Source organism: Eleutherodactylus coqui, chromosome 11 (assembly GCF_035609145.1).
Source record: "Eleutherodactylus coqui strain aEleCoq1 chromosome 11, aEleCoq1.hap1, whole genome shotgun sequence".
Lineage (NCBI taxonomy): Eukaryota > Metazoa > Chordata > Amphibia > Anura > Eleutherodactylidae > Eleutherodactylus > Eleutherodactylus coqui.
This window is the reverse complement of record NC_089847.1, coordinates 14,603,351-14,616,420: the sequence shown is the minus strand read 5'-3', so window position 1 is coordinate 14,616,420 and position 13,070 is coordinate 14,603,351. Positions and strand designations below refer to the sequence as shown.

Sequence of the window (13,070 nt, the reverse complement as noted above, 5' to 3'; positions counted from 1 at the left end):
TTCATGTCTTGTTTCTTTTACCTTACAGATCCATAAACGAAAAGAAAATGAGACGAGATAAGAGTATGCCGAACTTCGATGAAGATCTCATCCATCAGGTCTGTTGCATTTGGTACTTGCAGGTCATGGCTCTAAACGACCGGGGTCTGTCCTGGGCACACATCAGGATAAAATGCCTTTCTCGTCCGTATCATTGGGGGCCACAGCCTAGACCATGGGATATAGCCACTGCCCTAGGAGGCGACACTAAGCAAAAAAGTGTTAGCTCCTCCCCACCTGGCTATATCCCCCCTGCAGGCACTCAGCTAATTAGTCTTTAGCTTAGTGTCTGCTAGGAGGCAGACGTGGCTATTCGCGGGAATCCGGGGAGTCGGGGCTTTTCCCTGGCTCTACTGGCCTCCCGGGGGAGACGCAGGCAGGGGGTGTCTCCACCACTACTGCGGCGTCTCACCCAGAGAAGGAAAAGGGGCCCGACCATGCAATGCGCATCTGAGTCGGTTACCCGCCAGCCATAGGGCTCCCCCTCCCTGGAGTAGCGCACTGTCTGACGGTGAAGCGTAGGGGGCAGCACTGCTGGAGTGGTCGACGCAAGGCAGGCTGTGGCTCCCAGGAAGACACCCCCCTTGGGACTATGGACGGCGCAGGTATTCCGGCGCAGACAGCGCATACCTTAAGGAGCATCAGGACGCCGGCGGTGGCAACGGCGGGGGCAGCGGCAGCGGCGATGACAGCGGCAATGACAGCGGCGATGACAGCGGCGATGGCAGCGGCGATGGCAGCGGCAAAGGCGGCGGCAGCGGCAGCTCTCCCGCCCAGGGATAGAAGCTTGCGTGTTGCAGGACGCCGGGGCGCTGGCCGGCAGGCCACTTCCGGGCACGGCGCTCCGGGGGGCGGAGCGCCGTCGTCACGGCCGGAAAGCGTCACTTCCGGGTCGCGGGGGACGCTTCCGGGCCAGGCCACGCCCCCTCCGACCGGGATGAGTTAAAAAGTCCGCATGGACAGAGAAATGGCCGCGCTCCTGGGCACTTCAGTTGCTACACCTCTGAGCCCAGCACCTGCAGCTCTCTGAAGCACACAGCAGCCTTCCAGCCGTGCAGCCCTGCAGCCCTGCAGTTTTCCTCGGCAGTTTCCTTCTGCAACGCAGAAAGCACCCGGACAGCAGCAGCACCTCCTGTCTCGGGCACCAGCAGCAGGAATAACTCCGCAGCAGTCCCTGCCACAGCACCTGCCGGGTCACCAACGCCGCGAGATCGTATGGTACACCAGCGTCGACTTCCGACAGCATCCAAGCGTCAGGACCAGAGGCTCCAGCTGGACCAGGGGAACCGCAGAAACAGATGCTAGACCGGGTAAGCCCTGCCCAAGGCAGCACTTTGCGGTGTTCTCCCCTTGCCCTCCCCGTCCCCCCTGCAGGCATTCCTGTAACGGTACTTAGCTTACCCGCTACCTGGGAATTGTTTTCTGTTGCCATGTCTGACCCTAGATCAGAGGGTTCCAGCCCGGCCGAGGGGAGGGTGAAGCGTGGCGCTTGCACTATCTGCAGCGTTAAGTTCGCTTGCGGTCAAGTCGACCCCCGCTGCGCTAGATGTGCCGCGGTGCGTGCAGCTCCAGGGACCCCGGTGCCCCCCGCCGCCCCTGTGGAGCCAGGGCCCGAACCCCAAAGGGCAAGGTCCCTGGCCGCTGCCGTTTCTGGCTGGGCCACATTCTCTGCGGCGATTTTTCGCCGGTTAGAGTCCAGCTCAGACACGTCCTCCTCGGAATATGCACGAGGGAGGGCACGCAAGAGGAGGAGGTCCCGTAGCAGCGTGGACACTCCCCATAGATCGCGCCATACCGGGAGGTCGTCTAGACCCTCAAAGTCCAGACTATCCAGGGACTATCATGGCCATCATGGGTCCAGGGAGTCCGTGCATACTAATCATAGATCAAGGCATTCTTCACGGTCCCGGTATTCTGCGAGACCAGCCCGGGCTCGCCATGAGTCCCCTCGAGCATCTTGCTCATGGGCGCCCCGGGATACGGCGCAAGCGGCAGGCAAGGGCAGTGGGTCTGAATACTACGACCACTCTGCAGGCTCGTCAGTTTCGGAACTAGACGAGGAACAGGTGTCGCCTAGCCAGCCTAATATACGGCCTGGTAATATCCATAAGAGAAACCCTCCAAGTAATGGAAGAAACAGTGGAGACGCCTCCTTCCGCGGTGTCATGTAGACAGCGACAGGTCTTCCCAGACCATCCGGATTTTTCGGAGGTCCTTAACAGGGAATGGCAGAACCCGGATAAGAAATTTAGGCAATCCGGGAAGACTCGGAAAAGTACATATCCATTCCCAGGGGGCCTGAAAAAGGGTTGGGCGGTACCTCCGGTAGTTGACCCGCCAGTGTCGCGACTGTCTAGAAGTTCAGCACTGCCAACAGCCGAGGTAGCAATGCTGGCTAATCCTCAAGACAGGAAGCTGGATGAGTGGGCAAAAACCGTGTTTTAAGCCACAGGCACCGCCTTACAGCCGATGTTTGCGACCGCATGGTCAGCAAGGCATCCATAGCCTGGGCCAAGCAGCTACGGAGAGACACTGTAGCAGGCTCTCCACCAAATGGGTTGCTCAAACCAACAGACAACGTCATACAGGCAAACAAATTTGTATGCGCAGCAGAACTAGATGCAGCCAAGTTCGTCGCCCGGGCGTCCGCTGCATCGGTTGCGGCAAGGAGAACTCTCTGGCTGAAAAAGCTGGTCAGCAGATACAGCATCCAAGATGGCCCTAACAAAATTGCCATTCGAAGGAAACAGGCTGTTTGGACCTAAACTGGATGACATGATAAAGGACGCTACAGACGGCAAGAGCACGTCGTTACCACAAACGCCGGCAAGAAAGGAGAAGGTTCCACTAAAAAAGGAAACCATTTGTTGTAGATCCTTTCGGCGTTTTTTCATCCCGCCCAGGGTCGGGGCAGTGGTCCTAGTCTACAAGAACCCCGACGGACGCAAAGAGGGGCCCCTCTTTCAAAAACAAGGCAAACTTGGCGATCCCGACCCGGAACATCTAAAACAGCGGGATCAGAAAGCAAGGCATGAGATGCTGCCCCCACCCAGTGTCACCACGGGGGGGGGGGCAGGCTCTTCCAATTTCGGGAGACATAGGGGAGGCGCATGAGCAACAAGTGGGTGCAGGAAATTGTGACATCCGGTTACGCAATCGAAGTCACGACTCTCCCACGGAATGCATTCTGCAGGTCCGGAGTGCCTACCACCCCGGAAGGAGTAGCCAACCGACAGCAGGCAGGGCGGAACCTTCTGGCACAGGGGGTTGTGAAACCGGTACCGGGGGCACAAGAGAGGCAAGGGTTCTATTCGAATCTTTTTTCTTGTACCCAAAAAGGACGGCAGAGTGAGGCCGGTACTGGATTCAAGGAGGTTGAACCAATTCATCAGAACAAAACATTTCCGGATGGAGCCAATCAAGTCCGTGATAACCTCCATGCAACCAGGCGAATTGCGGTCATCAATAGATATCAAGGACGCTTATCTCCATATCCCGATTCGGGAAACACATCAAAAATTCCTTCGTTTCGAAACACAGGGAAGGCATTTTCAGTTTACGGCACTGCCATGCGGCCTGTCTACCTCTCCAAGGGTCTTTACGAAGGTACTAGCAGCAGTGATGGCGCCGCTCCAGGCGGAAGGTATATCAGCCATTCCATACCTGGACGATATACTAATAAAGGCACCGTGGGGGACGGCAACATCAAAAGCTTACACGTCACGATGAAGATTCTAGAAGAATTCGGCTGGATAGTGAACCGCGAAAAATCATGCCGAATACCGACGCAACACTTGGAGTATTGGGCATGATATTCGATGCCAGCCAGCACCGGGTCCGACTACCTCAAGCAAAGGTAGACAAGCTCCGGCAGGGGGTCCGGTCCCTAATACAGGGGAAACCGTTAACCCTCAGAATGGCTACCCTGGGCCAGATGGGGCAGCATTCGAGGCGGTTCCGTTTGCCCAGTTCCAGTCAAGGAAACTACAACACTTGATATCGGCACGCTGGAATAGGGTCCGGATGACCCTGGAACAGCGAATCCAGATAACCCCTCAACTCCAAAAGTCACTGAAGTGGTGTCGGGGACCTGGGAGACTTCAGGCGGGATGGCCTTTGAGCCCAAGTCGCTGGACAGTAGTGACGACGGACGCCAGCCTTTCAGGTTGGGGCGGAACACTAGGGGACCAGTCGGTTCAAGGAGTGTGGTCTCAAAAAGAGACAAGGCTACAGATTAACATCCTAGAGTTGCGGGCCATCTACCTGACTCTCCGACACTTCGGGCCCAATCTCAAGAGAAAGAAGGTACGCGTTCAAACGGACAACACCACAGCGGTGGCCTATGTCAACCGACAAGGAGGAACAAGGAGCGTGTCGGTAATGAGCAAGGTAACAGGCATACTAGCGTGGGCGGAGAAGCATCTGAGCTCGATGTCCGCAGTCTACATTGCCCGGAATAGAGATAACTGGGTGGCGGATTACCTAAGACAAGAAACAGTGGATCCCGGCGAATGGGGGCTGCACCCAGAAGTATTTCGGACGATATGCCGGAAGTGGGGCTCGCCAGACGTGGACCTCAGGGCGTCCCGACTAAATTACTAGCGACACTCATTTATGTCCCGAGCGCGGGATCCACGAGCAGCGGCAGCGGAGGCGCTGACCATTTCGTGGGAGGAGTACAAGCTCCTATACGTATTTCCACCCATTCCTCTCATACCGAGGATCCTAGGGAACATCAAGCAGGAAGGATGATCAGCAATATTAATAGCACCAGACTGGCCAAGAAGAAGCTGGTACGCGACCATCATAGAAATGCGGCTCGACACACCGTGGCATCCTCCAGAGCAAAGAGACCTGCTATCCCAGGGGCCTTTTTTTCTACACCCAAATTCCAAGTCTCTACATTTGACGGCTTGGCCGTTGAGAACGAGGTGTGGAGGAGGAAGGACTATTCGGAGAAGGTTAGCCAGACTATGATACGGGCCGGAAAACCAGCCTCATCTGCAATTTATTGTAGAGTCTGAGAAGCGCTCCTTCACCTGTGTGAGGAGGGGCGGGTACAACCGATACAATTGTCGGTGGCCGGAATTCTTGCATCCCTACAATCAGGCCTCGAGGTAGGATTGAGGGTAGGCTCGTTAAGGGGACAGGTGTCGGCATTAACGGTACTGTTCCAAAAACCAATCGCAAAGAGGATGGCAGTACGTACATTCCTGCAGGGAGTCGTCCATACGACACCCCTGTTTAAACCCCCGGTCCAAACTTGGGACCTTAATCTCGTGTTGGACACTATGACGGGCCAGCCGTTTGAGCCGCTGAAGGAGATTCATAGGAGACTACTGGCCTGGAAAGTGGTATTCCTCGTCGCCATTACGTCAATCCGTAGGTTCTCGGAGCTGGCGGCTTTGTCTCTACAGGCGCCATATAGGACCGTCCACCCGGACAAAGTAGTGCTGAGGCCATCACCCGAGTTACTACCAAAGGTGGTATCTCTGTTGTCAGACTAATGAAGAAAATTGTCTTGCCTTCTTTTCGTCCAGATCCAGTACAAAAAAAAAAAAAAAAAAAAAATATATATAATAATAAATGCTGCACCACCTTGGTCGTGGTAAGGGTGCTGAGGATCTATGTGAAAAGAACAAAGACGTTTCGTAGGACCGACACCCTCTTCGCTATTCCGAAGGGGACCCGAAGGGGCTTGGCAGCCTCAAAAGTCATCCTATCCAAATGGATAAGGTCCCTGATAACAGAGAAGTATCGCACCTCAGGGAGCTTGCCGCCATGTCGGGTTACGGCCCGCTCCACACGGGCGGTAGGGGCTTACCGGGCAGTCCGTCACGGAGCCGCAGCCCTTCAGGAGGGTAAGGCAGCCACCTGGACTTCCTTACATATGTTCTAAAAATTTTATAAGGTCCACACAGCTGCATCATCCGACGCCGCTCTTGGCCGGAAGAGCTTGCAGACGGCGGTCGTTGACCGCACAGCCGAACTCTGAATGCCCACCCAATATATTGTTTTCGGGACTGCTTGTGGACGTCCCATGGTCTAGGCTGTGGCCCCCAATGATACGGACGAGAAACAGATATTTTTGGTATAACTTACCGTAAAATCTCTTTCTCGTCGCGTTCATTGGGGGCCACAGCACCCACCCCTTATTTATTTAGGCGGTTGCTGGAACTTTCTGTTCTTCGGTCATGGTTCGGCAGAAAATTGTGCCAAAGAGGTTGTTTTTGGTATGTATAAAAACATAATATGTATAATCGTACTCCCACTGGCTTCCTACTGCTTGCAGACAGACTAATTAGCTGAGTGCCTGCAGGGGGGATATAGCCAGGTGGGGAGGAGCTAACACTTTTTTGCTTAGTGTCGCCTCCTAGGGCAGTGGCTATATCCCATGGTCTAGGCTGTGGCCCCCAATGAACGCGACGAGAAAGAGATTTTACGGTAAGTTATACCAAAAATATCTGTTTTGGAAATGCTCCCATGAGCATTAGAGGGCTTTTCCAGGCAAATCCTGTTGGTGGCCAGTCCTCAGGATAGATCAGCAATAGTCGATTGGCTGGGGTCCGCAGCTTGCGACTCCACTGATGAGCTGATTGGGCGTCCACTGTAAGAGCCACATCACCCAGCCATTCAGAGCGGAGGCAGTTGACTCCTATCTCCTGTGTAGAGGCCTTTCTCATAAATGCAGGTGCATCGCTCATTGATTTTAGTGACCGCTTTGCTTGCAATTACGACTGCTGGCCACTATACAGGGGTCAGAGCTAACTCCTTCTGCTCCATACCACGGTGTGATGTGGTGCTGACAGTAGGCGCCCAATCAGCTGATCGGCTGGGGTCCCGAGCGAAAAATCCAGCCACTCAACTACTGATGATCTGTCTTTTTTTTTTTTTTTTTCTCTCAACCCAATTTGTATGGAATCTTTATAGAAAAAGGGGTCTCTGAACCCCACTATTAGCCACAGCAGAGTGTGGCGACAAAGACCAGGTTCCTCCTTACTTCTATCCTTTTTCTTGCAGATATGAGTGGGTCTCGCATCATGACCCCCTCAATGATTATCTGCTCATTACCACTTGGTTGTTATAGAAAAGCCCCCTTTTAAAGGCAGTCTGCTAAGATGGTTATCTACTACCCACAGGCTATGGGATAACTTTCTTGGTAGGGGTCTGATCATGGAGACCCCCACCTACCCCAAGAAGGGAGCCTATGAAATGAATGAACCAGCAGTGTGCAGGGAGGACCACCACTCAATTCATGCACAGAGACCCCTATAGGGAATCTTTGGAGGTCTCGGCAATCGGACCTCTACCAATCAAAAGGTTATCGTATTTCCTTTGGAGAGGGTATAATTTCCTATCCTGGCACAAGTCCTTAAAGTAATAATTGAAGGCAATATGGGTGAAGAGAGGGGCATCCACCCTAGATGGGCTACTTGTGTCCTCGCCATCCATTGGCACCATTTAGTGTCCATGTAATGCATCCGTAGAGTATCTGGTTACAAGGCAGTTCCTCCATCAATAGTAGCTGAATATATAAGGGCCTGGTATCCCCCCCCTCCCCCATGATCACAAGAGAGACCCTACAACACAGAGAGGGTCTGTCTGGTATTGCAGGAATGAGGATGAGTTGCAATACCAGATCCGGCTCATAGAGTGGCGCTGTTTTGGCGTTATAACCAACCTGATTTTCTAGATAAATCCTAGACCATCCCTTTTTAGGGAATCCTTTGTAAGGTATTCAGGTCCTCACACTGTGACCGTTCGCTTGCAGCTCTCCATCAGTAGACATGAGGATGGGAACCTGAAAACTGACGTTGTCCGCAGCTGTGCCGAATTCACAGACGGTGCAAAAGACGAGTTGGACTCTGCTCTAAAGGCTAAGTATACCGCCAGAAGGCACAGCCTTAATGTAGCTTGTGTAACCGACACTGATGAAAACATAAGTGACATCAGCGAAACTGTGAATGGGACAGATATCAGCTCTCCTCTCTCCGAAAGCTGCGACCAGGACCTGGAGCAAGAAGCGTGCAATCAGGAGCTGTCCGAAATGAGCTCCCGGAAGGATCCTGCCAGCACTCATAACACCACTGATGGGCAAAAGCTGGATGACTTGGACTGCAGCGGGGGCCCGGAGTGCTGTTGTGTAGCTTGCACATTGGCCCTGGAGTCCTCTTGGTCTTTGGTTGACCCTTGCAGTCGGGGCTGCTGTGATGGTTCCGAACAGGAGGATCCCAGTAGGGTCAGTACATAAGCGCGCTTGTCTGACCACTCTGTATGGGGATAGCGGGCATGCTGATCATTTCCGCTGTGGTTCTGTTCATTGTGGGTGTCTGGGCCGGCAGATTGGGACTCCTCTGATGTACCGCTATACTGCGGTGTGTGTAACATCATCTGTTTTACTTGTGGATTCGTCCAATCTAATGAATGTGTCACTACGCCAAACACTGTTTATTCCGTCTACCCTTGTGTCATCCCGATGCATCACGTGGCGCGACGTACAACTCCTACCGGGTGGAAGCACAAGATGATCCAATGAAGGGAAGTATCAGGGATGTAACACACTAGGTGTGAACTCCTGACTGACTCGTCACTATGATATACTGTGTAGATTAAGGCACCAGTGTAATACCGTAATGATTATGATAGTGAGGGTGATTTAAAGGGAACCTGTCACGTCCTATAAGCATCATAAACTAAATTATAGGGGGTGGGGGGGATGTAACTTTTATACTTGCCTGGCTTGGTCTTTGAGCCTGACTCTTAAATGTGCACTCACATAGACAACAGTATGTGTGCAACAACTGAAGAAAAGTCCTGCACAAAGACCAAGCGCCGACTTCCAGGGGTGACAGCGCAGGAATGGGAAGCCGGATAAGTCTAAAAAGTACAACCCCAGGCTTATGGTGCTTATAGTACCGAGATGATAACTTATCAGATGTGACAAGTTCCCTTTTAAAGGGGTAGTCCCACTGCAGGGAGCAGACAGCTCCGTACATTGAGCAGTGGCTGGGTTGGTCCTGCGGGCTGAGTCCCGTTCACTACAGTAGGACTCGCCCACTATGGGACAACCTCTTTAAAGTGACCCTTCAGGTCTGGAGAAAAAAGATGTCTGCACCGCTTCACTGACTACCTGATGTACCCTGTGTATTAGTCTGCAGCCGTAATCGAAGACACTACATGCTGCTCTGATTGGCCGGCACTGGTCATGGGGGCAACACTGGTTGTTCAAAGCAATTGTAGTGTCTTGTACCCTGTGTATTAGCATATATCATTAGTCTATCAGGTAGCCAGAGAAGCGATGCGGCCATCCTTGTCTGTACGGGCCAAGAGGGTTGCGTTAAGGAGGTTGTTCAGAGTTAGATAAACATGGCTGCTTTCATCCAAATGCGGTGCCACCCTTGTCCATAGGGTTGTGTGTGGTATTGCAGCCTAGCTCCATTGAAATGAGTGGGAGCGGAGCTCTAATATCACCCACAACCCTATGGACAAGGGTGGCATCCTATTTTGATGAAAGCCATGTTGATCTAACTGGACAACCTCTTTAATGTCCCATGTAGACAAGACGACCGTCGTCTAACTGACTGCAGGAGCGCTGATGTCACCGCTGGGTTGTTAGAATGGGGAGCGTTTACACTCAGCAAGAAGTCAGCGACCCAGCGAGGATTTGTTATGCTGGTTGAAAGTAAGCGACCAACAAACTGTACATGAATACTGCCCGACGGCCGCGCATTTAGACGCGACCATTATTGCGCAAATTTGAACAAAATTTTGTGCGATAAGTGTCCCATGTAAAAGGCCCTTAAGGGTCTGTGCCCACATTGTGATCAAAGCATACATAGGACTCCATTCACATGATGAAGGGCAAGAGAGTGTCCTCAGCCGGGGAGGCACTGGCACACTTTTTTTTTTTTTTCCTCTTATACAGAGGAGCAACTGCACAAAAAAAACCAATTGCTGTGAGCCTGTGGGTGCTGGATGCTACTGTACGCCTATGCAGTGCCATATGTCGGGAGATGTTACCCATGTATACATAGAGCGTAACCACCGGAGGGCAGAAAGTAATGGCTTCCAGGTTCCTTTTTACAAAGCTGATTACTGGTTGAGAAAGATGCGTTGATGACCCCCACATAGCGAGGCGGCACCAGCCCTCCTCGTTCGGTATGTTGGGCGTCATTTAGTGGGTGCGCCCTCACTAGTATAACTACTGGGGATCACACTGAGGTCCTTACTACCGGTCAGTCATAGTGGCAGATTCATTTTAAGAAACAACTGGGCTTTTTTCTGTTCTCCTTGTCGCACAGGTGACCCCTTTCATATATCCTTTATCTATGCTGCTTCTGTATCCCGACTCTTGAGGACTCCAGATGTGCTGCTGCAGTCGTCATCCCTTTTCGGTTTCTTACGGAGTTTTGAAATGTCTGTAACTTTGCCATTAACATGTTTTTTTGATCGGGCTCAAAGTAGGTGACCCGCTGAGTCCGGGGGAGGTAAGTGTTATTGCCGTCCCTGCTGTTCTTTCGTTGTCAGCTCTCACACCCGCAGTGTATTGCTAGCATGCGCGTATGTAGAGCGAAGTAGTCCTCCCATTCTACGCATAGAATGGAAGGACTACTCAGTGTGCGAATATGTAGCCCGCTCAGTGTATTCCGTGGTGGCTTTGAGTGCTGGCGGGGAGCAGGACACTTACATCCCCGGACGCGGTGGTTCAGCTACTTTTTGAGCGCGTAAGTTAGTCTATAAGGATCGGACAGATTCCCTTGAAAGTATTAACCCTTTCCAATCCACTGTCTGACGTCTTCCTACATTCTGATTAAAGCTTGTACAGCTCCAGTGTCAGAAGATGTTCGACAGGGTATTCTTACCGTCTATTGCCAGCCACTCTGCTGTCGAAGCCTCTCTGACGCACACACACTGGCTTTAGCCAGCAGATGGCACTGTTGTATAACAGCAAAAAAAGAGTAAGCCTTTTAGGAAACCTTGAATCCAAAATTGGATTGGAAAGGGTTAAGAAAAAAAAGCATACTCGATGCTTGAAAATTAATACTGGTGCGTTCACACACTGCGGATTAGACACGGATTTCCCAAACCCCATTTACTTAAGGCGAAAAAAACAAGCTGAAGATTCTCGCTGCAGATCTTCAAATCCTTCTGCAACTATTGCGCTGTGTGAACGCGCCCTCACAGTAATACCGTAGTGTTACTGTAAACTGCCGCTGCCCAACCTTTTGCTTCTGCTATCCAGCACTTGGCACAGACCCGATCACAATAAACTAAAGCTGTGTACAAGGGAAATCGTCATTAACCACTAATATGCTGTCCGACGGGCCCCGTATTTGTAATTGCCTGGTTTCTGAAGACTGTTCTGTATCTGAGCTTTCACTGTATGTTCGGACTGCACTAATCGTAGGACCTGATCACCAGTAGATGGCATACGTCTATTTTTCTACATAATTTATGAATGCAGAGTTTTTTTCTGATGTGCCTTTCACCTGTGCCAAATACTAAAGGTTCAACACAATAAAGGACTCTACCAAGTGTTTGGCGGTGTTACATTACTACGGGCGCGCTCCCCTCGTGTGCACCCATATTCATTTATACACTATCCTACCCGTAGCCATGCCCGGCAGTAGAGTGGATAATGTCTTATTAGCGTGTCACATGTCCTAAACCATGCTACAGCCCCTCGGAGGTGTCAGCCATAGTCCGTGATGGGAACGGCATACTATTGGATATACGGATAATGCTGCTGTACACAAGCCGTTCATCATGAAGCGCCATGCATCAGCCATCTACAATGCTGCAAGGAGCCTCGTCATTGGACAGTTGAGCGATGGAAGAACATTCTATGGAGTGACAGATCACATAGGTTCCGTTATGGTCTGGGGATGTGTTATATGGAATGGTCTCTGTCCGTTGGTTGTAGTAACAAGAACCATGAAAACGGGGGGTGACCCTGACATTTTATACAATAATGTACTGCTGCCAGCAGTGTGCGAATAGTCAGCCATACTTCCAACAAGACAATGTGCCTGCACAGAGTCCCAACCTGATCCCTACTGAAAATCTCTGGAATTTTGGGTCAGGAAATATGAACAAAGTCCACCTTCTTTGAGAGAAGTCACCGGGCATTTGCAGGATGAATGGAGGGAATCCCAGCTGAAGTGTATGAGATGTAAGCTGGGCTCCTTTAGACCTAATGCTATTTGATACTCTACTAAGTATTAACATAGGGTAATAAATTCTGGTTTTGATTCTTGCTGCAGCTTTATGTACTGATACACACACCAATTCCCAGCAACATTTACCACCTTTTTGGTATCCCATCCCCACACACATATCACGGACCACTGAGACGTCAGTGTGCAGCTGGGATCCGCCTCCCCTGACATCTCCTTTTAGGTTCTGAAAGGGGGAGCATATTAACATCTTCATCAGCACTTCAGGGCGAGGAGGCGTCAAGCAACACATTGACAGGACACTGTGCACCTCCAAACAGCGCTGATGGTGGCACGCCAGGCAGAGAGACAGCGGAGCTTCCACGAGGAGGAGGGGGTAAGTATATGGGTCTCAGGGGGGCACTGTCACTGCTGAGGAGGGGGCACAATTACTACTGGGGGCTGCTGTGGAATGTCACTATTATATGGGGGGCCGCTCTGGGGGATGTCACTATTATATGGGGGGCCGCTCTGGGGGATGTCACTATTATATGGGGGGCTGCTCTGGGGGATGTCACTATTACCACTGGGGTATGTTTACATGTGGTGTAAATGGGCAGGGCTGTTTCAAAATAGACGGTGTAGATTTTGACTGCTGTTTGGATGTGGAAATGCTGCAGAACTTGACAAATTTCCCCTGAGCACATTCTCTGCAGTATTTCCGCGTCCAAAAAGCAGTCAAAATCTGCACGCTGTCTATTTTGAAGCGGCCCTGTCCCTTTTTTAGAGTGACGGGGGTAAAATCATACGTCGTGATAAGCCCCGCCCCTGACGTGTTGACACTCAGCGATAAATAAGTGGGTTTTGGGTTGCAAT

General features: G+C 51.6%; 1 protein-coding gene across 1 annotated transcript in view; it reads left to right on the top strand.

The window, feature by feature from the left end:
- ANKRD27 (ankyrin repeat domain 27) overlaps positions 1-11,576 on the top strand; it is a 62,937-nt gene extending 51,361 nt beyond the window's left edge. The window contains 2 exon segments of the mRNA XM_066583039.1: positions 29-98; positions 7,811-11,576. Coding sequence (XP_066439136.1) covers positions 29-98; positions 7,811-8,290 — 550 coding nt within the window. The 3' untranslated portion in view covers positions 8,291-11,576.
- The last annotated feature ends 1,494 nt before the right edge of the window (positions 11,577-13,070 follow it).